The sequence below is a fragment of the Conger conger genome, chromosome 18 (assembly GCF_963514075.1).
Source record: "Conger conger chromosome 18, fConCon1.1, whole genome shotgun sequence".
In the NCBI taxonomy this organism is placed as follows: domain Eukaryota; kingdom Metazoa; phylum Chordata; class Actinopteri; order Anguilliformes; family Congridae; genus Conger; species Conger conger.
In genome coordinates, this window is record NC_083777.1 from 11,207,033 (window position 1) to 11,233,289 (window position 26,257).

General features: G+C 40.5%; 1 protein-coding gene across 2 annotated transcripts in view; it reads left to right on the forward strand.

The window, feature by feature from the left end:
* The first annotated feature begins 752 nt into the window (after positions 1-752).
* The window catches only part of col21a1 (collagen, type XXI, alpha 1), a 52,664-nt gene continuing 27,159 nt past the window's right edge, over positions 753-26,257 (forward strand). For both annotated transcript variants that reach the window (XR_009706411.1, XM_061228704.1), the window contains exons 1-15: positions 753-1,006; positions 6,050-6,178; positions 6,983-7,543; positions 10,036-10,201; positions 10,303-10,534; positions 11,660-11,836; positions 12,969-13,046; positions 15,497-15,586; positions 19,012-19,074; positions 23,157-23,210; positions 23,305-23,358; positions 23,869-23,922; positions 24,878-24,931; positions 25,257-25,310; positions 25,419-25,472. Coding sequence is in view for 1 of the 2 variants with exons in the window: in XM_061228704.1 (XP_061084688.1) it covers positions 832-1,006; positions 6,050-6,178; positions 6,983-7,543; positions 10,036-10,201; positions 10,303-10,534; positions 11,660-11,836; positions 12,969-13,046; positions 15,497-15,586; positions 19,012-19,074; positions 23,157-23,210; positions 23,305-23,358; positions 23,869-23,922; positions 24,878-24,931; positions 25,257-25,310; positions 25,419-25,472 (1,995 nt within the window). In the remaining variant the exon portion in view is untranslated. The remainder of the gene's footprint in view (positions 1,007-6,049; positions 6,179-6,982; positions 7,544-10,035; positions 10,202-10,302; positions 10,535-11,659; positions 11,837-12,968; positions 13,047-15,496; positions 15,587-19,011; positions 19,075-23,156; positions 23,211-23,304; positions 23,359-23,868; positions 23,923-24,877; positions 24,932-25,256; positions 25,311-25,418; positions 25,473-26,257) is intronic.

The following is a 26,257-nucleotide window of genomic DNA, read 5'->3' on the forward strand; positions in this document are numbered from 1 at the left end:
TTCATTAAAGCACCAATAAGCAAATATGATGAATTATTTACTTTAAAATGTTTGTATTCCTTCTTCCCCTCACAAATTTGGAATACGTAATTGTATATTTATAATTTCATAATTGTAACAACTATAACATCCTGTACTCCAGAACACAAACACAAACACAAACAGAGGTTTAATCCTGATCAGTAATTTGATTTGTATTTTCAGGAAAAAGGTAACAAACCAGGATGTAGTTTTGAGAAACTGAAGCCAGCACGAATGACAATGATTAGTTTTGTGTGTGCACATTTGGAAGGGTCAAGCAGAGGGCACAGTTTTTGTTTGTGGGAACATTAATATATTAGAACCAGTACCCAGGCTAAATAAACCCATCTTTATTTTTACATTTTTACCTTAAACAGACATGGATGCATCTTCGTTGGCCTTAGAGTGAAACGTGAAACTACACACATTCCCAGGGTACACAGATTGTTGTTGGCAGGAAGACTGAAACTAAGTAAAATGACCCCCCTCAGATTAACAATACAAGGCAAGCAGTCAAACACTACGACCCTCCAACGCAGCTGTCCGTTAAGACTGATCCTATTCTTGATTCCAGGAACCCCCACACTCTCCCGGTATGCAGGGAGTACAGAAAAACAAAAAAAAAATCCAAACTGAAAAAACTGGATGTAACACAACTGCCATCACTGGCCATCATCATTTTCCTTCTGCTCTAAGAAAAGGAGGGAAAAAAGTCTCCCATCCCACTTTGCTGAACAGTGTCCTTATCTGTGTGTCTTTTCCACCCGGCGGTAATTGGAGGTGGCGTCTGGCCAGTGAGAGTCTGAGGGGATGTGGGAAACGGGACGGAGAGAGGGCAGGCTCTCTCACGGCGGGGAAACATCTGCCGTGCTCAGCCTGCAGAAAGCCACCGTCTCCGCGGCTGCTTCGTGCAGTCATGCCCGCTGGCTCCCGCTGAGAGGAGGACCCGACTCCCGCTGCCCCCGCTCCGCGCGCGCTGCTCCAGGTGAGTGCGGGAGGCGCTGACCGCTCCTTCTGTGCTGTCGCAGGGACAGGGAATGCCTTTTTAGGGCTTGCTGGGGGGACTCGGGACAAGGTGGTCTCCCGGTGTGTTTGCGATGCAAATGCGACTCGACTGGTTTTATTGCATCCAGGACTGTAGCTGGGTGTTAACTGCTAGTTCTGACTATACTGTTGAGAGATCTTTTTTTCTTAATTTATGTTCCAAAATTTTGCTCTCTTGCCCTTCTTTTGAAATATTCTATATTTAATTTAATACAGAATGCAGCAGTGAAGCGTTTGCCTTCCAGAATGCAGATCATAACAATATTTTTGCAGTAAGTTTTATTTGTTGAGGCTTGTTACACAATTTAGCAGCGATTTTTAATTCTTGCATTGAAAACAGAAGAGCCGCTGTGGTACATGAGCTATATAATTTGGATCAAAGCCGTGGCACATCATAAAACTAACATACTGTATTCCCAGACACCGTGCACAGCGCACAGCCAACAGCGTGCTGTAGGAGCTCGGAGCTATCATTCCCCCCAGTTAGCACTGGTGTCACTCCCATGGAATGAATGGAATTATCACACTGCGTTTTGTCGAAGGTTCGGACCCTGCACGTAAAAAGGGGAGAGAAGCTTCTTATCCAGTCCTGAGATAAAACATCTAAAAATGTGCCAGGTGACAGTTTGGACAGATGTAGCCACTGGTTCAGTTGAACAGCGTTTCGAATTAAAGCTTTCATTCTATAGATGGTTCAGCCGAGTATCTCTGCACATGAACTGGCTCCTGTTCCAGCAGAGAAAATGTTTCTGCGCACTGGTTTATGGTTTTGATTATTTGAAGTTGATGGGGGAACTGATATAATGTTTTGGCCATTCGTATGATGCCTATGAAAGGGCTTGGCTGCTGTTCACTTTCCCCTTGCCTTGGCAAACTAATTGAACATGTTCACCAGCAGTTATTGATTTAGGGCTGGAATAACCTCCCTTGTTGCAACAGAAGATTGAATGCAACAAAAAGAAAAAGAAAAATGCAATTAAAAAAACAATGGTAGACTAGCATGGTGGTGCCTCAGGGTCTGACAGGGGGTGCCAGTCAGGAGACGTTTGGGTCCAGTGACTGCTTTGATAAATAACATACCCCCACTGGATGCAGTACAATACAGTTTTTGCTGAGTTATCCACATCTGCCTCTTCTGGAATATTCTAGGAACAAGCACTTCTTGTCTTAAACTGGACAAATCTACAGATAAGCCAAACAAACAAGCTGCTGAAGCAATTGACCCACCATCTGAAATGTAACAAATGGGAATACTATTCATTGTCCCTACACACACATATCCTACCACACACACATACTGTATACAGAACACACCACACATCACACACAAACCACAGACCACACACCACATATGCGCACACACACACATCACACCACACACACGCATACTGTACGCACAACACACCACACATCCTACACACACCAAAACCCACACAAGCACACACACGCACACACACAATGCAAAGAAGATTCACAGCCAGCTTTGCCACACACACACACACACACACACACATACAATGCAAGGAAAATTAACAGCCTGCTTTGCAGTCATTCTATTCTAAAAATGGGTTGACATTTGATGGTTAATAAGATTAATGATGTTGTTTCTGGCAAATGTGAATCTATGGTTTGGAAATGATGTTCAAAGAACTGCTTCCGACAAGTTTGTTTATTGCTGGCATGTTTTTAAGAAAAACAGGATGCCAATATCGCTGAAAGAGCGATAAGACATTTCTGATATCTTGTGTGCCAGAATAAATATGCAAAGCAAATTAAGTTGACTTTTTAATTTTGAACTAATTACTGTGCTCAGCATCAATGAACCTAAAAGTATAAACATGAACAAAAAAAACAAGTAAAACCAACAATGCCAAAGAACGAAAACCCGGAAATGGTTGAAATCCCTTAAAGGTGCAAGTGAAATTTTGTGAATACAATCCCTACAGTCATGTAAGGACGGGTTATTGGCTATTGGTTAATCCCTTCCCTGGAAAACTGAAATAAATGAAACATTGCTTCCGGACTCCCAGTTTCAACTGGACAGCATCCATAAGGCCAAAAAATAAATCTTGTTATAACTATTGCAACAAACGAGGGGGAATAACTCCAGGAGGAATCCCAAAGTGGGATTTCACAGTCATGTTTTTGGTTGAGCCCAAGGTGAAGCATTCTGCAGAATCTCAGTGTGAAAATACTTCCGGATGATTCTTTGCTGCAGTCCAGTGTCTCGCTGTTTCTATTTCCGGGTCACGCCGGCCTATAGGTGACAGCGCATAAAGAGCCCATGCTGCCTGAATGACTTCACAGGTCACAGAGTAGCGTAGGCGTGCTAAGAGATGCCATATGGTCAACGAGATCTGGCAACCTGAAACGGGGTGTTCTCCTCAAACGTCCATGGTTTCGAGGGTTTATCTGAAGTCCTTGTTCAGTTTCAAAACATGGCACCATGTTTTACCATGACCGCCCCTGAGGTCTTGAAAAGGCTGAGGCTTGTCGTCATGGCAAGTGCCTTGCCAAATTGGAAGCGGCCCCAGCGAGGCCAGCCCTGTCATGGTTTCGTCATGAGTACATGTGTTTGGTCACTGTCCAGGGCCTGGAATTTCACTGTCTGACGGAGCAAATGGATTCCATGTGGGATCAGCCAGGACATGTAGCCTGGGGAGGAGGAGAGGAGAGAAGAGGTGCCAACTGGCTAGAGCAGATGGAGTGTTTTCCACCCCCCGTCCCAAAACCCCCACCCTGCCCCCTGGGCTGAGAGCAGGAGTGCTGGAGCAAGTACCCCTCTGCAATGGCAGACTGCCTCCTTGCAGTTCTGTTTCAGTGCGGGGGCTCATGATTGGAAAAACACAGTCACGCTATCACCGGGACAACCAACTTACAGAAGGGGGTGGGGCTGGGGGGCTTGGGCGGGTGGGTGTGATTGTACGTACGTCCATAAACAAACGCATCCATCACAACGGGTTGTTCTCTCCCGAGAGGGAATCCAATCTCTAAGTGTTGTCAGATGGATAGACACACCTAAACACACACACACCCACACACGCACATATACAATACATGCACACACACATACACACACACGTGCGCATACAGACACACGCACATACACACACACACAAACAAGCTCACATGCACGTACACACGCACGCAAACACACATGTACATACATGCATACGTGCAAACACGAAAACCACCCAGCCTTCTTCTGTGCTTATTGTGGTCTTTTTACAGTGCCTGTATTCTCAATATACTTCTCACGCTGGAGAACTGCTATGATACGTCACATTGTCATACATTATGAAAAGTGAGGGTCACCACAGTGCCCATGTGGATTACATGGAGAAAGTCCTGTAAGCAGAACCAAGGTGCAGTTACAGTAGATCTAAAGTGCACACATGTCTACAGTGTATGGATCTAGATGGTGAAATCACTATTGACTTAAGCACTCAATAAAACAAAATATTTGACCATTAACTACTTTCATGGAACTGAAATATTTTTTTAACGATATTCTTCAGTGTGTTCTGAGTGGTCCTAACATTTTTATGTGTAGTCTACAGTGCCCTCCACGATGTTTGGCACAAAGACATGTTTTCTTTTCTTGATTTGGCTCTTTGGCTCTATACTCCCCAATTTTAGATTTATCATCAATACAGATGTGGTTAAAATACAAATTCTCAGCTTTTATGAAATGGTGGTTTTATAAATGTGGGTTTCACTATGTAGAAATTACAGCAGTTTTTATACATAGTCCCTCGTTTCAGAACACCAATAATGTTTGAGTCAAACAACTTCACATTTGTGTTTTTGATTCGTCAGGTGTGTTCAATTGTTTCCTTAATGCGGGTATAAGAGAGCTTTTGGTATCTAGTCTTGATTATAGGCTTTTGAGTGCCTTTTGAGTCTGTTATTGGCATTTTTCAACTCGAGGAAAAGAGTTGTTGCCAATGACAGTCAAGACATAATGGCTAACTATTATCAAGCTGAGAAAGAAGAAGAAAACAGTCAGAGTTACAGGCCAAATTTTAGGCTTCCCTAAACCAACTGTTTAGAACTTTAAAAAAAAGGAAAGGGAGCACTGATGAGTACAGGGACTGGAAGGCCAATAAAGGCCTCTACATTTGATGATGAATAATGAAGAAAACCCCCTAAAACAGATTAGGAAGACTCCTCAGGACGTAGGCGTGGAGTCAGTGACTAATGTCTGCAAAAGACATTACATAACTAAATAGGCTACAAGATGCAGGCCATGAATTAGCCACAAGTACCTAGAAGAGCCTGCTGAGTTCTGGTAAAATATCAAGATTTGCTTGTATCAGAATGATAGCAAGAGAAAAGTGTGAATGTCAAAAGGAACTGCCCATGATCCAAAGCATACCACCTAATCTGTGTTATGATTTGGGCATGTATGGCTCCCACAGGTACTAACCTGTCCTCATTGATGACGTAATTGCTGATAGCAGTGTGTAGTATAAAGAAACCTATTGGCTCAAGTTCAAGCAAATTCCTCCAAACTCATTGGACAATGACCCCATACTACTAAAGCAAGTTTTGCAAAAACTGGAAAATTCTTGATTTGCCAAGTCTGTCACCTGATCTGAATCCAATTGAACATGCATTTCATATGCTGAAGAGAAAACTTTAGGCAACAAAACAAGCAGGAGCTGAAGATGGCTGCACTACAGGCCTGGCAGAACATCACCAGAACATATGCAGCACCTGGCAATGGGTCACTAGCTTCAAGCAGCCTTGTTCAATTATAAATCTAAAATTACAAAGTACAGCGCCAAAATCTATCTGGAGAGCACTATAAATGTGTGTGTGTGCCTGTGTGTGTGTTTTGTTTGTGTGTTTGTTTCCCCATAAGTACTGTAAATATATATTTGCGCTTAGTTTAAAATGTCAGTTTAACTCTCTTCTATAAAATGAGACTACTGTATGTGTATCTGTTCTTTTGGCTGAGTGTCACACCGGTGTTGTGCAGGTGTAACTGGCGCAGGGTTCTTCCACGCCATGGCCCCCAGAATGAAGAACAGATGTCTGACTCTCCAAGCCTTCGCCCTCCTGCTTCTGCTCTCTCTCTGCACAGCCCAGCCGGAGGACATGAGATCCAGTAAGGCCGCCACCGTCATGTAAACACCGAGCGAGCGCTAGCATGTGACTGCTAGTCTCGTGTGTCTTCAGCCGGCACTAATGTCCAAAGCCTGACCTAAATTACATAAATAGCGAGAGTGCTAGCACATCTCCTAAGTTTCTAACATTTCTATATGCAGACCGTTTACCATTTAATGTTTTTTATTCTTCATCAATGAAAAACATTGTTTCCATGTTCCATCCCATTTCATCATCTGACTAATCTGTACCTCCAATACATTTGGCAAGCATTTTATTCAAAGACTTGATAGTGACATATTGATAGTGAAATAACAGGAGATAACATAAGAAGTGAACCTTTTAATACAACTTATCAGTACAGTAAGAATAGAATTAACTTTAATTGAATAGATGAAAGCTATGCTTGTAGCTGCACTTACAAACTTGATTCCCATGGGTGCTATGCATATGTTCATCTAAGAACTCAGAAAATCCAAACCAAATATTCTAAACCCTGCACTTAGTGAATTAGCAGAGAATTACCCCAAGACATGTTAGTGGAAGGAGAAGCATATTATAGCCAAAGCAGTGATTTCACTCCTCTGTATAGATAGCTAGTCCTGCAAGTGACTTTTCTGGTAATCCAAAAATAAGCACACAACATATCTCTGAATGAAAGATAACATCCCCAGGGATATATCTTACAAAAATGTATGATGTATGATCTATAATTTTCAAACATAACATAATGTTCCTGTGAAGCTATTTATGATCAGTCTCTCATCTCTTTCTCATTCTCTCTTTCTCTCTCTCCCCTTCTCAGGTTGCAGAACCGCTCCTAGCGATTTAGTGTTTATTCTAGATGGTTCTTGGAGTGTGGCCGACACTAACTTTGAAATAGTCAAGCGGTGGCTGGTGAACATCACTACCCACTTCAACATCGGGCAGAAGTTCACGCAGGTGGGCGTGATCCAGTACAGCGATGAACCCCACTTGCACATCCCTCTGGGGAATCACTACTCCGGCGAAGACCTGATCGAGGCCATGGAGGCCATCGAGTACATGGGCGGCAACACCAACACGGGGAAGGCCATTCAGTTCGCCAGCGACCGGCTCTTCGCCACTTCCGAGCGCGCGCCCAACGGCGTGACGAAAATCGCCGTGGTCCTCACGGACGGGAAGTCGCAGGACGAGGTGGCGGCGGCGGCCGAGGAAGTGCGGAAAACGGGCGTGATCCTGTTCGCCATCGGGGTGGGCGAAGAGGCGGAAGAGTGGCAGCTGAAAGCCATCGCCAACAAGCCGGCCTCCACTTACGTCTTCTACGTGGAGGACTACATCGCCATCTCCAAAATCCGCGAGGTGATTCGACAAAAGCTGTGTGAAGGTACGGACAAAAGGACACTGTGTTTGTGTACTTTTCCCACTTTCGCCAAAGCACGTTACCGTACTGCCAGACGTACTGTACACCCTGATAAAAACAATAAATTACACACGGTTTTTGGCATTTAACTGAGAACAGGTGTTACAACAGCATACCTCATTTCACCTTTAGACCTGAAAGCAGACGGATTCATGTAGACCCTTTAGCGTGACCTGCACGCGTAATTTAGTGAGGATCACTTGATAGAACATATCAGCTTCCAGATTTATTTTATCAGATTTATTTCCCTTGACAATTGAGCGCTGCCTCCATATATTATGCCACAGTGTCAAATTATAGCTGTTGGAAATGTTTTAGTAATTTCCTGTCTATGGTAGTCATTTCCAACTTTGAAATAAACCCTCAAAATAGATGTGACATTGAAGAGAGGGGGTTCCCAAGCTTTTTTATTGAATGGGTCCATAAAATGAGCCGGTTGCAGAAAATGCTGGTCTCAGTAAAATGACTGACTTTGGACACACTTCCTATACTTAGCCTTTCCACATCCTACTCTGCCTTCAGTGGATAACACAATAGTGCTTGGAAACATGTCTAAGTCATTGTATCATTATAAACCTACTGTATATAAGACACATGACTAATTTGTGAAATGCAAATATAATTACTGTATTTTGGCCACAATATTAGCAATGATTGTCTGAAAGTCTAAAATGTGCAATTCATTAAATGTATTCTTAGAAGGAGTAAATATGTACATATTCTTTAAATATTCCAGTTTCCTCCAGAGTTTGGGAAGACCATTGAAAATGCAGATCTTTATTTGATGTTTTCAGAGTATGTGCTATTCCAAAGACATTCACGACATGTGATCGCCTCATATGCTCCAAATTTCTTCCAGTTTAGCATAGCAATGGCACACCCAGGATTTTATAAAGTGCTCTGTGTTTATCGACCAACACTGAATATGAGTATTGTATAAATCAGATGAATTAGAACATTATTCCTTCTGGAAAAAAATATTTAACAAAAATAGAGCAGACATTCAGTCTGGAAATCCCTTTGATGTGAGTAATTAGTCATCCCTATTATACAATTATCCACGGATGGTCACACAAAGGCCTAAATACTACGCATCATTTTTGATTGTGGCATGGCTAATCTATGCTGAAAACTTATTGGCTCTGTCAGATGGGGGTGTGGTTTTGGCTGCACCCAACTTTCAGCTGTCTCCTGACAAGTATTAACAGACTGACTACAGACTGACCAATGGGGGCAACTGCTTAACCGCACATTAGCAGAATATGAAATAATTTCCAAGACGGTTTATTGCAGTGTTCTAAGGCATATGAGAAGGAAAAACAGATGACTTTCAATGTTCCCCTCATATAGCATACATTACTATTGTGTATTTCTAAAGCAACACTGCTGAATAATGAGGCTATAAGTGTAATGGCTTGCATTTTAATAGCTCAGTAAATAGTGCAAGTTTCTGTCATTAAGTTAAAATGCTTTGTTACAAAGTAGCTTACTGTACTCCTGAAGTGGTTTCCAAATGTTCCTAGCTGGTGAGTCACTTAAGGAGAAATTGTAACTCAGCATTAAAAGTTATAAAATGTACAATTATTTGCATCAAAAGTATAATTAGAATGTGCTCCTGCTCTGAATGCGAGTGGTAGAATAATATTTCAAGTAAGATATCTCTACCGTTATCTTTGGACATGAAGGAAGGAAGAATACGTTATATGTGTTTTTTGGGCAGAGGATACGTTTTGTCTGGTTTATACAATGGGGGAGATACGACCATGAGTGGATGCTTCCAGCTTTCCAGCGTTTTTTTAACACAGACTCTTCATTTCACCTTTACAGCCAACTGAAATAAATTCTCGAATTCTTGGACTGCTTAGTCCTAAATATGCCTACTCACTGACCATATGAAATACATTCAAAACAAGGGGGTACTGTATTACTTTACAGAGAACATATTTATCTTCTTTAAACAAAATTAATTAAACATTATCTGATATTTATATGCATATAAATATCTATGCATAAATAAAACTGAATACACCTGACATAAACCTGTTCAAGGATCTCTAACAAATATTAATGAATGCACTCATGACTGATATTATCAATTGCACACAAGATACACAACTTTGACTAAACTACTTTCAACAGATGGTAAAACATGATGACAAAAACATACCACTTGTTAGACGTGCAGGATGTAAATCAAAATGTAAATATGTTTCATACCATCCATGTGCTTTTGATTTTCCATGTTGAATTTGAAAGTGTATTTATACATTTCGATCTGAATGCACTGGCTAATAGTGAAAAAGGTTACTACAGTACATGCAAGTAATTATACATGACATAGTTTATGTATTGCATCATTGTACAGCTTGCAGTATCACAGTAATTTTTGGAAAGATCTGAGTCTGTCTTTCTCTCTCTCTGTCTCTTTTTCTCTCTACTTTGCTCTGTTACGATAGAAATTGTTTGCCCGGTAAGGATCCCTGTAAACAGTCGCGATGAGAAAGGCTTCGATATGTTGCTACATTTGAACTTGGCCAAAAAAGCGAAAAAGACTCAAGGATCTTTCTATGGGACCAAAGCTTACCAGGTCACATCACATGTTGACTTGAGCGAAAGCACAAGGTAAGGCCAGCTTGAGCCTGGGCTCGCCCCGGTCACACAGAACCTTTAAAATCTCTCGCCATATCAGCAGTAACCTCCAAAGACCATTCTCACATCTGCAGGTCTTTGTTTCCTGACGGTCTACCTCCCTCCTACGTCTTTGTGGCCACGCTGAAGTACAAGGGCTCGGTTACCATGGAGGAGTGGGATTTGTGGAGGGTACAGACCAAAGGAGGGAGGCCACAGATGGCCGTCACGCTGAACGGACTCTCCCGCACGGTCGTGTTCACCACCACCTCCAGCTCTTCGGCTGATGCCACCCAGACAGTGGTGTTCACACAGTCTCCAGCCAAGGTAACCAGTGCGAACTTTCAACCCTTTCAACCCTTAAACCAGAATAGGCCCTTCATTCAGAACCAGTGGACAGAGTAAACGGAATTTTAGTAGCAGAATTAAAATTTCAAGAATGACATCTGCAGACTAGTCAGCCAACAGAGGCTGTGGAAATCTACATGATTACACTTTAAGCTTTATGTATGCACTTGTGTGGTTCTGGATAAGGAAATCAGCTAAAGGCCAAAATGGAACAAATATTTTTTACCTGGTGAACTCATCTTTTCATAGTCTTCCTGACTGGCGGCCATTTTTGAAAATGGAAACTGGCAAGTTTATCAGACCTCATACCACACTTTTCAGAAGGGAATGCATTGGATATGTCATGTTTTATTGATGCTCATTACATTATACTGATGTACCCAGACTCAGTTTATAATCTCTACAATTCTATAATATAGTAAACTGTTTCTTTGGGAACAGTTAAATTGTAGGCCTTCAGGCTTTAGTGCTGAAAAATGGGTATGCAATCAGAACTGCTGTTGTTCTTGACAAGAAATAGATTCCAATGGAAATGCTTATGTGAATAGCTTGATGAGTATTCTTTCAAATGAGATGGATCACAAGCTTGTTTTGTGAAGGGACAAAAACGGTTTACTGAATCTGGTTTATTCTTTTTTTTATTTTTATGATCATGAATAAAATGATAGACAATAGAGTAACAAGTATTTGAAACAGGGATACAAACTGCAGGCAAAAGCCAAGAGTACATTCAACCACTAGGATTTTATCATTTTGTTACTTATTTGTTTTAAAGGGAGCAACCTCAAAGTGTTAAACAAATAAAACAGGAAAATGTGCAGACATCACATGAGGTCATACTCTGGTCAGCTGTTGGTTTAAGGACAGGGAGGATGCATTTGTTATGTCTGGTCTTGTGTACACAAATTTACTTTATTAGCGTTACAATTGAAAACTTGAAATCATAACAGAAGGTGATTGAAGTTGGCAGACAGCTGCTGCCACAATTAATTTTAATACATTCAATTAAATGAAAGACCAAGACAGTGTGTAGCCTGAGATTGCTTGATATTTTTAACTATTTATAAAATTACAATAGTTTCTGCTTTTTTAATTTGTGGTCAGAGACTCTTTGATGAGCAGTGGCACCAGATGCGCCTTCTGGTCACAGAACAAGATGTCACGCTTTACGTTGATGATTTGGAGATCCAAACTATGGCTCTACGGGATGTTCCTGATGGTATCTTCGTTAATGGGAAGACACAAGTCGGAAAATATGTCAGCAAAGAAACAACTGTACCGGTAAGTTGGAGAGCGAATACTTATTTTTGGTCCAAGAATCCTACACCTAGCTTTTAGCACAAACATCATTTACGTGGTCCAGAGGAATTTCTTTACAAGCTGCACAGCTGGGAGTCAAAAATAATTTTAAAATTATGTGATAAGGTTACCATTTTTATAAACTGAAAAAGACTTCATTGCATTACTTATTGGTTTGCATATTTTTATTAGTAGTAAATGTTTACATTCCAAAATTTAAATAATGCAGTAACATACGTAAACTAAGCTATAATTCTATATATATATTTGCTTTACTGCGTGTGCTGGGGCCAGCTTTTTTTTGCATTGACAGTGCTCCGGCATACAGTATACCCATCCATCTCATTCTGTTTAATTTAATTCTGTGTTTCACTGTGCCAATTTACTGATGCCTAACTCTCTCTTCTCTAGGCAAGGCCAATGGCCACAAATACAACCTGCTCTAAGGCAGACAAATATATGGTCCTGAAACTATTTTGGCCCCAAAAGAGATACCACAGCAATGCAATGTTCAACAAGTGATAAAATATACCAGAGAAAAAATAAAATAATGACTTGTAAAGCTGTGTTTATTATTTTTAGATCTGTAAATATTCAAGGATAAGATGTTTTGCTTTATACAGAGAAAATAATTATGGTGCTCATATAAATACTGGAAAACTATGTTGACAGAACTAACAGGGAATTACACCAAAGTACAGATGATACAAAAAAAAAATTCTTACTGCGTATTTTTATTATTCTAAAAAACGTTTCAAGAATGTTAATGTTTGCGACATCTATGCCACAGAACAATCCACGAGGAGAGCAGAGTTTTCCATTTATTGTGAAGTGTGTCATGTTAAAGAAGCATTTTCGTGATGTTGATGACCAGGTCTAGTGTCAGCTGTTCTTGTTGCATGAGCTTCTGCAGTCATCTTCCCGAGGTTCAAGATGTTTACATTTTCAATTAGCTGATGTCACATATAAAAAGTAGAAAAGGAAAACAATGAGAAACAGGCTATATGATTCTGTTTTACACACATAGCTATAATTGATTGATTCCATTGATAACAATCAGATAATACTGTGCCACATTTAGAGCTGATTCATCACTGCCCTGTCTCTCTGATAGTTTGAGATCCAGAAACTGAGAATCTATTGCGATCCTGAGCAGAATTCCCGGGAGACAGCCTGCGAGATCCCTGGAGTTGTGAGTATTCAAGGCTACTCGGGTGGCATTCTGATTCATTTCTGATGTGTTCAGTGTTTTAACCCCATTTCCCACTGGCAACATGTTCCTTGTTCCTCATGTCCATTTTTAACCAATGAGGAGCAAAGATTCAGTGTTGTCACAATGAGAATTGTGGCATGTACATTTAATGACCAGTTGATTTGGGATCTTCTAAAACAAGCAGAAATTTTCTTTTTAAAATGTGTTTTTTGTTTGTTTTGGTGTGTGTTCCAGCATATAATCCCAGAGCAGAAAAGAAAACTTCCATTCCTTTAATCTGCGAGACCCAGACCTTTAACTGAAACCAAAATGTTGAAATGAAAATTAGGAGGTTTTGCTGACAGTATGGAATCTACTAAAGTAATCCAGGAAGATTTAAACATAATCCAAAAGTGGGCAGAAACCTGGCAAAGGAAATTCAATACAACTAAATGTAAAGGCCAACTGGATGCTAGGATAAATAGCCAGGAGTATTGAATAAGTCTGAGGAAGTTATACTCATCTTATACAATACTCTTATTAGACCACACTTGGAGTACTGTGTGCGGTTCTGGGGACTGCACTATAAGAAAGATATAGAGGCACTGGAAAAGGTTCAGAGAAGTGCAATCAGATTGATTCCATGTATAAAAGATAAGTGAGTTATGAGGTTAGACTGCCTAATCTATTTAAGCTTAGTGAGATTTAGGGGGGATTTGATTAGGCTTTTAAATTCATAAAAGGGATTAACAAAGTGAATTATAGGCATTTCTTCGGGGGGGATTTCGCTTAGCAGAATGAGTGGGCACAAGTGGAAATTGGCAAAGGAGAAATTCCATAGAGATATTAGGAAATATATTTTCACACAGCGAGTGGTTAATGTGTGGAATAGCTTGCCAGTATATGTAGTGGAGGCAAAAACACTAGGGGCTTTCAAGACCAGACCTGATACAGTGTTAGGTACTATTTAGCTTTTAGGCAAACTAGGCAGTAGGTACACTTAGGGGTCGGAAAAGGCCAGCATTGCTGGGCTGAATGGCCTGTTCTCGCCATTACCTTATGTTATGTTATGTTATGTTATGTTATAACTGATATTTGGTCAAAATGGTGTCTCTAGAGTGGCTAAAAAGAAATGCATTTTTGCAACACTGGGTCTCATCGGGTTAACCTGGTCAGTACTGGTCATGTTTCTTCTCACTTCCCCTGTCTGAGCTCCACCATGCTTTCGGCCTGTAAAGGAGGGTCTCGCCTGCACCCTGCCTTTTAAACACATTTTCCAGCCTTTCAGCAGATAGCTCTGAAAGCACAGTGTAAAGTAAAGGCCAGACACAGCTTTGGCTCGAACGTGCCTTTTGCTCAGAGTGTGCCAGAGGCAGCACGTTGCTTCCAATCTTGGTCGTCTGCCTGGTGACAGAGGGGTGGAGGAGACGTGGTGGTGGGGGGGGAGGGAGGAATGACTGCCATGACTGTGGTGGTCTGGGCTCTTCTGCATGTTCAGAGACTTCCTTGGTAATGCTCTTAATGCTTTGTGATTGGTGCTGGCCAGCTCTTAATGCTTTGTGATTGGTCCTGGCAAGGTTTGCATGTATGACATCATTCCCCTCCTGTTGTTTCCAGGACGGTGAGGTATGTATCATGGCCCAATGGCTGTGCGCATTCTCCAAGCAGCTTCTCCTTTCTTTTCTCATTTTCTGAGGTAAGACTGCATCTTCTTTTGAAAGGTCTCCGCAAAATTCTCCCGGCATTTGCGTGTGCCTGTCGGTAAATATCAGGACTTTTCACAGATCCATTAGCCCAGGCTAGCTCCTACTCACTGAGCCTGGAACATGAACATGTTTAGAAACCATTCAATTTCACTGGAACATGAACATATTTAGAAACCATGCAATTTTACTGGAACATGGCACTGTCTCTTAGACATAACAAACTAGCAAGACCAATTACCAATGAGATATTTTGTATTTTCATATCAGGTATTTCAAAACTGTTCTTGTTCTTTTTCTTTAAACTGCTCTTACAGTACACTTACGGTGTAACACTTTCTACAGCTAGCTATCTCTCCCCCTACCCCTGCTGGTGTGTGTGTGTGTGTGTGTGTGTATATATGCGTGTGTGCGTGTGTGTGTGTGTGTGTGCATGTACGTGTGTGTGTGTGTGTGTGTACATATGCGTGTGTGCGTGTGTGTGTGTGTGCATGCATGTACGTGTGTGTGTGTGTGTGCACATTGTATCTGTCTCTGTGGTCTGACAGTGTGTGTGTGGCTACTGCCAAATGGGTGAATGATAAAGACTGAGTGAGTGAGGAAGGAATGCGCTCTCTTTACATATCTGAGCTGCTCAAGTTGGTTCCACAGATATAATTGATATGTGAGTGTGTGCGGGTACTTTTAAGGCTAGTGGCTGAGTGAAGTGTGTGGGTACACTTTATAAGTGATATATCTCTGTCACAGTGTCTCAACGGGCCTGGAGACGTTGAATTGGACCCCACACCAGAACCCTGCGCCTGCCCCCCTGGGCCTCCAGGACAGCAAGGCCTTGCGGTAAACCAATTAGCATTTTCAATGATTTACATATGTGCAATCATAATGGTGGAGCCTTTCTCTGTTTGCAAAGAGGCACAAAGAGGTATAAACCATGCAGAGATGAGCAACTTGTGTGAGGAGAAACAAGTATGTTTGAGGGCTTAAGGGAAAGGGAGGGGTTTTTTTTGCCTCAAAGCCAAGCAGTGATGGTTTATGCCATAGATTTTATAGGCTAAGTAAATTGTGAGTTCCATAACGTTGACATAATGTTCTGTTCCTCTCCCTTTGAAGCAGCAACATTCCAGCTTGACGCACCAGGGAAGCCATGAAGGGATGAGATCAGGGAAAATACCATGGCAATGTTGTTCTGTCCTTAGCCGTTGCTCATCAGGACAGGATTCACCTGAAGACAGGAAATAGAAAGATGAAATGGAGGGCAGGAAGCTACCCTGGGTAGCCTGTAGAATCTATGTTCATACCTACAAAGAGAAGTTGGTTTTTTAAGATATAAGGTGAAGTTAAGCAAAGAATAGGCGTACATCACAATTTTTGAGTGGGTGAAAGGGAAAAGATCTGTCAGGTTTATTTCTAAAGGGGGATTTGAGACTTGTATAGGCTTGTAAAAGAGAGTGTGTGGAGCCTGGACAACAGCACCTTGAAGGCTGGTTACTTCCTGCCTGTCTCTGGAGTGAGGTCCGCTAACGCGGTGCTATGTAGAATCTTTTGATTCACCCAAACTGACTGCACTTGAAAAGTTATTTAAGTTCTCAAAGACTCTTTTTGTGATTTGCTGTTGCAGTAGACACATTCCTGAGGGTCCCTATAAGCGGCTCCATAGTCATTGTAGTGAAAGATTAGGAAACAGAACCCTGGAGTAAACCGACAAGAAAAAGACATGGGATGGGACTAGATGTCTCGTAACCAAGCATGCTGTACCTGACCCTATTAGCCCAGCTCATTGCTTCATTAAAAAGGGGTCGGTCACAGGCTTGCTTGTGTTTATGAAGTCAAATCCACTCAGCGGAATAAACTGAGAATGTCAGCAGCAGGCTAAAGGGAATAAGCTCCCACACGGTTCCAAGAAAACAGCAAGTCTGGCTTCTGTCCACACGTTTGTTACAGTCCACCGTCTCTCTGTCTCTCTGTCTCTGCCTCTGCCTCTGCCTCTGTCTCTGTTCTCTCTCTGCCTCTGTCTCTCTCTCTCTCTCTCTCTCTCTTTCTCTCTCTGTCTCTCACTCTCTCTCTCTCTGCCTCTCTCTCTCTCTCTCTCTCTCTCTCTCTATTGCAGTATTACTGGCCAATAATACTGCACCCCCTAGCTGCCAAGAATTTGTCTCAGTAAATAAATAAATAAATAAATACATAAATACAAAGAGGAAACTTCACACTGTAAGAAAACGTAATTAAGTATAGCATTACCTGCACTTTCAGCAGGGTCTGAAGGCTCACTAGCTGGACTAGTGCATTTTTGGAGCCATGAATGAACTGTATGAACATTTCAGGAAATTTCAGTTTTTATAGCAGCAGGCAAAACAACTTATGCTAACTATCTCTGACACATGCTAATTTGCCAACCTTTGCTACATGCATCAATGGAATGCTTCCAAGGTGTTTTTCATTCAGGACTCTTGTGTTTTGCTTTTTTGTAAAGTCAATATTACTAAATTAGACATTTTTTTCCCTTAAGGATTTGTCAAACTTTCAAAAGGATCATAAAATCCACATGGAAACATTTGCTTCCCATTTTCAGACATGTGCCGGAAAATTATAAAAATAACTTTGCAAAAAAACGGTCGTTAAAAACATAATTGTGTTCTACAGTGTTTAAGTGATTGCTTCACAATGTACCTACAGCCAAAAGACTTTGTATATTGGTAATGCACAACATAAAAATGCATTACCATAAATATTTAATCCTTTACAAATGTTAGTAATTATGTTTGCATATGTTACATGATTTGTTGAAGCCACAGACATACAAGTCATAAAATACTTGAAAGTGTTTCTCGAAAGCAATAAAACTGAAATACCATCAAATGTCTAACTAGAGTAATTCTTAGATTTTTTTATTAGCCACCATATAATTTACTAAATGTTATGGTTATGCAAAATAATGTACATTGTGCATTTCAGTTGGCAGCAAAAAAAAAAAAATAATATATAGATATTACAATACATCTCCAGTTGTTTATCGGGGTTGAACTGGAGTAGTCTTGGAGTAGGCACCATGTCTGTTAGCTAATGCCTCTTTCTTTCAGCTGCCCATATAGGCCTTGGAAAGGTGTGTAGACCTTTCTGCCAATTAATGACTTAAATTAATTACTGGAAACATACCAGCCATGGTGGCCATTCCGGACTACTTTGTGAATTCAATGCCCTGATAAACAACTTGACATGGATTGTAACTTTGGGAGCTAGGCATCTCTCTTTATTTACATGAAACCATTAATTACTATGCCAGCATGCAGTATTTATCATCTGAACTGTGGTAGTGTTTGCCAAACCTGTCTGCATCAGAGCAGAATATAAATTTTCATCATTGAAATATAAAAAGTCATGTTACATGATTTGTTGTGTTATTAAAGTGTCTTCTCATTGGCCTCCACTGGCTTCCTATTGCCGCACGCATCCGTTTCAAGGCCCTAGTGTTGGCATTTCAGGCTGCTAAGGGGACTGCCCCACCTTACATACAATCCCTGATCACTCCCTACTCCCCAGCTAGATCACTCCGGTCTGCCAGCTCTGGTCGCCTTACCTACCTTGCCTACCACTGTCAGAACAGCAGAATCCCTCCCCCTATTTCGACGCAGACTCAAAACCCACCTTTTCAAACTCTACCTTAGTCCTCCCTCCTGATTTCCCCTGCCCCTCCTTTCTGATATCCCTATCCTTGTCTAAAATGCACTTCTGATGACAACTATGTTTAGAACAGCATTTCATGTGTATTTTGCTAGTTTCTGGATGTGATGCTTTGACTTATGGTAGAACCTATGCACTTGTAAGTCGCTTTGGATTAAAAGCGTCTGCCAAATGACTAAAATGTAAAAAAATGTTTAAAAAAATGGTAAACCACTGTAATAACACAATGTCTATAATGTCTGCAGTCTGTAATATATTTATTTCTTGATTTGGCTCTCTAATCCACAATTTTGGGTTCATAATCAAACAATTCACATGTGACAAAACTGCACATTCTAATCTTTTATTTAAGGGTATGATTCTACACTTAGGTTTCACCATAATGTTTGGGACAAATGCCTGACAGGTGTTCCTGATTTGTCAAGTGTGTTTGGTTGTTTCCTTTGTGCAGGTATAAGAGAGCTTTCAGCATTATGGAACTCACTGTATATTAATTTCATATTGTATACCAAAGGGTTGAGAGACATACGTTTTATTTATTCATGTAAAGTTGCCTTATTCTCGCTACTTTCTTTTTTCAATAGGGGAAAGCAGGAATAATTGGAAACCCAGGCCACCCAGGTCCTCCTGGTGCTGAGGGTAAGCCTGTGAGTACTACATAGTTTAATATACAAGCACACACACACACACGCAACTGTACTTGCAAGTGCATACACACACATGCAAGGCAAAAATATTGTACTTGCAAGCATATACACACACTATCACAAACACATGATAAAATAGTAGAAGTGATAGTAAAAGTAAACCGAGTAACTGTAAAAAATAAGGCACTTTGTAAGGGCTACAGCAATTGCTACTTGCGGTACTCTTTGAATTAAACAGATAAACTTATCAAACAACCATACCAAGATTAAGGTTTAAATGGTGATATGCAGTGTAACTTTGAGGAATTGGTTTTTTCGGCATTAGCAGGTTGCAGGATTGAATCGTTATTTTGTCACTGCAGTTGTAATATTTATGAAAATGATAAGCTACTCCGCTACTTCAATAAATATCCACTGCTGAAAATGAATTATATGTGCATATTCTGTGTGACCTGCACTGGACATGATGCACAATAATATATAATAGGTTGAATGTGTGATCAGAGCCATTATGTCCAGTGAAATTTCCTGTGGGACGATAATATGGTGAATCCCCAATGGTGAATCCCCAGTGGTGTTTAAATCCATGGACTTGGTATGAATAAAGTAATATTGTCATGACATGAGAGTAGCTGCAACAAGTCGATGCCCCACAAAAAGGGTATTGCTAACTAACAAAGACAACTGACCTAGCCACGTAATATGAAACTGGATCAATTGTGGTTCTAATAGGTGACCACAAGGATGCTGAGCTCCAAACTCCACCCTCCATTGCTGCCCACTAATTGTACCAAAATGGTGAACTAACTAAAAAGACACGAAACAAAATTTGGAGGATGACTGATGGTGATGCCCCCTTACCACCAAGCAAAGACCAGCAACAAACAGGCCCATAAAATGTAATTCTGAAGAGCCTGGCCATAGGTGTTGAGCACCAGCTGAAGCATTGAGGGATACTGCAGCTAGAGCCCATATATCCCAGGTGAGAAGGGCCAAATTTCACCAGTTGGGAGAAAAAGAACAGAGTGTCCCTCTCAGGGTGTTCACACTTCGCCTGAAGTCAAAATCAAAAGTCAAACCGATCTTGAGAGAGGAATAAACAACCCAGACCATAACAAAGAGGGACAGCCCCCAGCATGACATGCAATAAACCATCAAAGGACAGATATTAGGTGAGTGAGGATGGTATAGACAGAGACAAATCACTTCTTTTCAAAGATACATTTGTGCGCCGAAGAGGGTTTTAACAACATGTTTACATTTGCATTAATGTTTCACGTTCATATTTCTGATGCTTTATTCTGTGGTAGAGTGTGGGTTGTAATTCATAGTTCAAATATCCATCCTTCAAAGGAAAGACTGGCTCCAGTGTTTTCACAGTAATTACGGTGGTTTCCCAGAGAGCGCTATTAAAAAAAGGGGTTTATTGTTCCTGGCAGCATGGTAACAGTGTACTATTCCACAGACAGATGGAGGTGATTTTTGTCTTTATTGTTACCAAATACTTTAGCTCCATTGACAAACAGCATGCATACTCTAGGTCAGATCCATCTCTACAATGTCTATGGCAAATCACCCAGACTTGTGCTTGAAGAGAATGACAGAAGCTGGTTGGCAAGCTAACAGCTAATGAAAACTGTACATAACTCAATTTGACCTTTATTTAACGAGGAAGACCTTAATGAGGTGTAGGGTAATGGTGCAAAGATAAAAGTATATTGATCTATTGATCCGTTTTCTGATTGGGCTGGTGAACCCGGAACTGAATCTTCTTGTGCTCTTCCCTATGTCATTAATGAAATGCTGACTCATTCTGTAGAAAAGCAGAGAGAACTGCAAGCCTAAAGATGTTGACAAAGGCAGTTTTATATTCCTTGGGGATTCCCCATATTACCGTCCCACAGGAAATTTCACTGGACATAATGGCTCTGATCGCACATTCAACCTATTATACATTATTGTGCTTCAGGTCCAGTGCAGCTCGCACAGAATATGTAAATATTATTAATTCGCAGCAGTGGATATGTATTGAAGTAGCGGAGTAGCTTATCACATTAATAAATATCACAACTGAAGTGACAAAATAACGATTAAATCCTGCAAACCGCTGATGCCGACAAGACCAATTCCTCAACTTCAAAGTCACTCTGCATATTACTATTTAAACCTGAAACATTTGCTAGTTGTTTGCTAAGTTCGTCTGTTTGATACATGCAGAGAGTACCGCCAGTAGCAATAGTTTCAAGTCTTTACAAAGAGCCTTCCTTTTTACGGTTTCTCAGTCTACTTTTACTTCTACTACTTCATTATCATATGCATTCCAAAACGTTTTTTTCCAAATATACACTCAGGAATTGAGGCCGTGGTCTGTGATTTTCCGAGGCTGTCTCTATAAATAGGAGGAATCATTATTCTGGCAATCCGCATGGCATTTAAACTTTGGCAAGTGGATACGCAGCCTGACCTCTCGACCCTGTGCAATAAACCGTGCATCACAGCAGCCCTTTCACAAAAGTCAAGGGCACTATTGTTTTAAACAACCGGGGGGGACATTAAATGTGGAAGGTTAACATTCTCAGATTCTGCATTTTCTACAGATGAGTAAGAAAAACAATGCCATCTTCCTCCACAGGCTAGGACAGCTGTGACCAGCATACTGTAGACCTCACATCCTGTATGTGGGCAGTTCCACGATTTCAAGACGTTTATGTGGCTACAAAATATGATCGCTTACAAAATATGATCGCTTTCTCACTAAATGGCTCTAGTGGGTTTATTTAACTGTGTAATAAAACTCCATAATTATACAGAAAATAATGATCTTAATATGGAGCTAACAATGTTCAACAGCCTTCTCTTTTATGACTGTGTTTGGCAGTAGGCTAGCTCTGAGTATAAGCACATGTTTTCATGTCCAGTTATCTCAGGGCATTGCATAATAATATACAATGTCCCTGGCTTTAGCAACAAGGATCCTTTATTAGCAGAACCCAAGTTTTATACTGCTGCCTGTTGTGTTCTTATTGGCTGATTACAGCAGTAGAGTTTAAGCATCTTCTTGCAAATCTACACTCTTTGTATTTATTATGGTGGTCCTGAAGTGCAAAGTAAGATAAGGTAACACTCTACAATAAGGTTACATTAATTGTATCATTCTCAGCAAGTGTAGCTGTCCATACTTTGGGGCCTGTGCTTCCCTGTTCTGTCGCAGCAGTGGAACAAAGGCTCTCATGCTCATTAATTAATATGGCATATTTTCATGTGTTTACTTGATATTTTAAGTTATGAGGCAGCTTGAACTTGGCGATGGCATGATTATAAAAGTACGGTCTGTAAGCACCACATCAAAGCAATGGAAGAATTTCTTTGCTCACTACTAGTGCACATAAACGGGAAAGTCAAAGAAGCTACTTGTGGTCCGAGCAACATAATTCACTTAAATAGGATTAAAGAACAAACCCTGAACTAAGTACAGAAGTGAAAAAAGAATGCAGATATAGTACCTTATTCACCATACTTTAAGTGACCCTGGACAGTGCAAAGACCAATGATATGAAACTTCTTATGATAACTCCATTTACATATGTCATTTTATTCTCATAAGCATATTGTTAAAATTAAAGTGGAAATGAACTCCCAGAAAGCCCAGCATTAACAGATGTTCGCATTACCCAATGTTTTATTTTTATTTTTTATTGATTAATTCCTCAGCTCCCTCATTGCAAATTACTCTGAATCAAACTCTCTACTGTGTGTGAATACATACTGTGGACTATTGTAGTCCACAAGGGGGAGGGCATTCAACATTTCAGGGCATAGATGTGTGCATATCCATGCTGTTTGAGCTACAGTCATGGTATTCTCAGTATCAGAAACATTTTTGTTTCCTCCCCCCATACCCCCTGGATTGACCACGCTGCTCCCCAAAAGCCAACACTTCCTCTGTTTTACCACTAGATGGTAAACAACCCCTGAAACAGCAGCTGTTTGTTGAAGTAGAACATCATCGTTGTTCATAGTTTGTCATGGTGAAATATTTATTCATGCGTATTTATATTTTTATGTATTCTTTTTTTCTGCAGGGAATCCCTGGTGGAAGAGGCAGTCCTGGTCTCCAGGGTCTACCAGGCGTACAGGTATAACACTGTTGGAGGTTTTGAGGTGGTAGTAATGTTGTTCTCTGGAGTCCATAGAGTCCTTGTGAGCACACCATGTGACCTTTCCTTTCAGGGCCAGCGAGGAGAGCCTGGCTTCCCTGGTGAAACGGGAGGGACTGGTGACTCGGTAGGAAGGCTGAAAAGTAAATTAATTTTGAGGTGTAATAAATATGTGAAACACATTTATTACACCGGCAAATATGTTCAAACACACTAGACTACTCGCATGAAATACTGATAATAATGTGCATAATAATTCAGGAAATACTTTTAATAATCTTAGCATACTGTATACAAAAATACCTACTGTACAGCATTTCCACATGCTTTAGATATCAGCTGTGTCATGCAGATAAATATTTTTTCCATGTGTTTTGGAAAATTGGCAAATTTCCAACACTCTACGAATTTATATTTTTTGGAAGATTCACCACTGCCTCAATCTTACATGACACTGTAAGCTGCTTTGTACAAAGCAAGATTTAAGTATGCCTTTTGGGATATCATCATACTTACAGTTTTGAACATTTGAATCCACTTTCATGTTTTTGGTTGTTTTCTTTTAATCCTTTAGACATTACATGAAATCAATTGCTGTAACTGTTGCTTTAATACTTATTCACTCTTTTTTTTTTAGGGAAAGCCAGGTGTTCCTGGGTTACCTGGGCCCCAGGGACCTCCAGGTGAAAAGGTACGGCATGCCTAGTTAATTTCATATCCCACAAATGTCTTAAATGGTTGTAACTTTACTGCAGGTAAATTAGCATGTCTATGTTCATTTATCATGCACAGTTGCAGAATGATGTATAATTATGGCAAAATGAAAACTGAATAAATTGAATCTTCTGAGTGGATAAAAGCAGACAAGCGTTTCCAAGACTAATCCAGCAATAATAATGTACTGTCTGCAGTAAATCCAGGGGAATTACCCTGTATCCTTCCAAAGAAAAACAGCACAGTACAACAAAATATCCTGTCCCTAATTGTACTTACAGTACAGAACAGTTCAGTAAAATTATAGCCATTCGGGTGTAGGCATTGAGCAACACTGGTCTTTACATGACGGAATATGGTGAAGTAATTCAGTCCACTTACGATTTATGTGCCATAGATACTTTAAAAAAGGAGGGGCACTATTTCTTGATGTTTAGGGAGGGTCTGATATCCAACCTCTTTATATTTAACTCCTGTTTTTGTCCTGTATTGCCTGCCTGTGCCTGCTCTTGCAACCCCCTCTGTCAGTTTTGGAGCTAAAACAGCATGCACTCCCCTTGCAAACGTGATGTTGGGTGTACACTGTAATAATAGATAATAAACTATCTCTATGTATCGATTGATCGATCGATCACGTAATCACAGGTACTTTGAGCTTGCCTTCTAAGCCTTCCATTATTTTAATTCCCTGGTACTATTCAGTTGGTTACTTAGCAGCTAGTATTGATCTGTGATATTGAGGAATAAAGGCCACAGGACTGGCTAGTGCTATTCTTTGTGAGCATTGGTGGAGAAAACTACTTACACTAAACTTTTCTCTCACAAATGATAGAGAGGAAGACTAGATATTTTAACTGGGTTAAAAATGCTATATCCTTATTCAAATTTCAAATGTTTTATAAAGTCTAATGAATATGTTTGAAATGTTTCAGGGATCTATTGGCCTTCGAGGTGATCAAGGATTTCCAGGCAAAGCAGGAAAGAATGTCAGTATGGAATAAAACCGTAACATAAAACATTACATAACATTATAACATACTGACACCTACATGTTCACTGCTGGTGAAATTACTTGCCACTTGCAGTACAGAAATGAAATTCAAGCTTCAATTCAAGCCAGATAGTGCTTAGCAACTGTTTTCTAATGCATTTGAGGAAGCAGTAGACTTTAGTTCTGACATAAATACATAATACTCAATCATTAACATTTTACATAACACAAAACATTATGTAGGCAGACATTCTATGGTGGTGTGTTTTATTTATGTGTTGGTGTTTTTTTGGTCTTGTTACGTGTTGCTATGACAACAGGGTGAAAAAGGAAGCAGAGGACTCGCAGGAACACCTGGCTATCCTGGCCCACGCGTATGTATAGTATGACATTCTGTGACAGGTTTCCTGGGAATCGCCGGTAATGAAGATGTGAAAACCTCTCAATCGTTCTTCTTGTTCTCTTCTTCTCTTCTCCCTCAGGGACACCCTGGGCTTGATGGGAAGGATGGAGTGCCAGGAAGCCACGGCCGGAAGGTTTGTCCTGAGTTTGATAAATCTTTCGAAAGATCATGAGCGAGGCTTTACCAAGTCTTCCAGAACTTCCGGAAATGTCTGTTAAAAAATCTAGGCTTTGAGGGCCAGGCTCGGAAGCCCACTCGTAGATCTGGCGCAGGGGTCCGCACACTTTGTTTGGCAGAAGCCCAACAGCAGACACGCAGGTAGCGCTTAGCGCTAGCCCACCTGTGGATACAGCTGCTGCAGCGGGCCAACCCCATTTGTTTCCTGTGCTTCCTGTTCAGCTAAGTTACAATAGCTGTTTCCAGGTCTTTCCCAACCGCTGGCCCTTGTTACTTGTTTCCTTGGGCTGTTCATGACCATTTGATTTGATCCTCTGTTTTATATAAGATCTTTCAAAAGTAATGAAATGAACAGTTTTAAATATTGAAAAATTGATTAAAAAGAGTGGTGACCCACCTGTCTTTAAAACCATACCAGTCCACTTAGGTACCTGTGTACTGTCCTGTGTTATGAGAAAATCAGCTGGTAGGTTGCACCAAACACATTGGAGAACTTCTGCAGACTTTGGCTGCCTTGTTAGCTTTTCAGGTAATCCCAGAGAGCCTCAATAAAGTGTTTTAAAAATATATATTTATTTATTTATTTATCTTTTGATGCAAAAATGTCACTGTCACATTTTTTTGGGGAAAATAAATGTTAATAAATAAATATAATTTGTTAAACAACCAAATTGGTGCCACTGACCAGTGGATTTTATTAAGTTCTTCCCACTTAACAATAATATAAGTAATAACTGTATT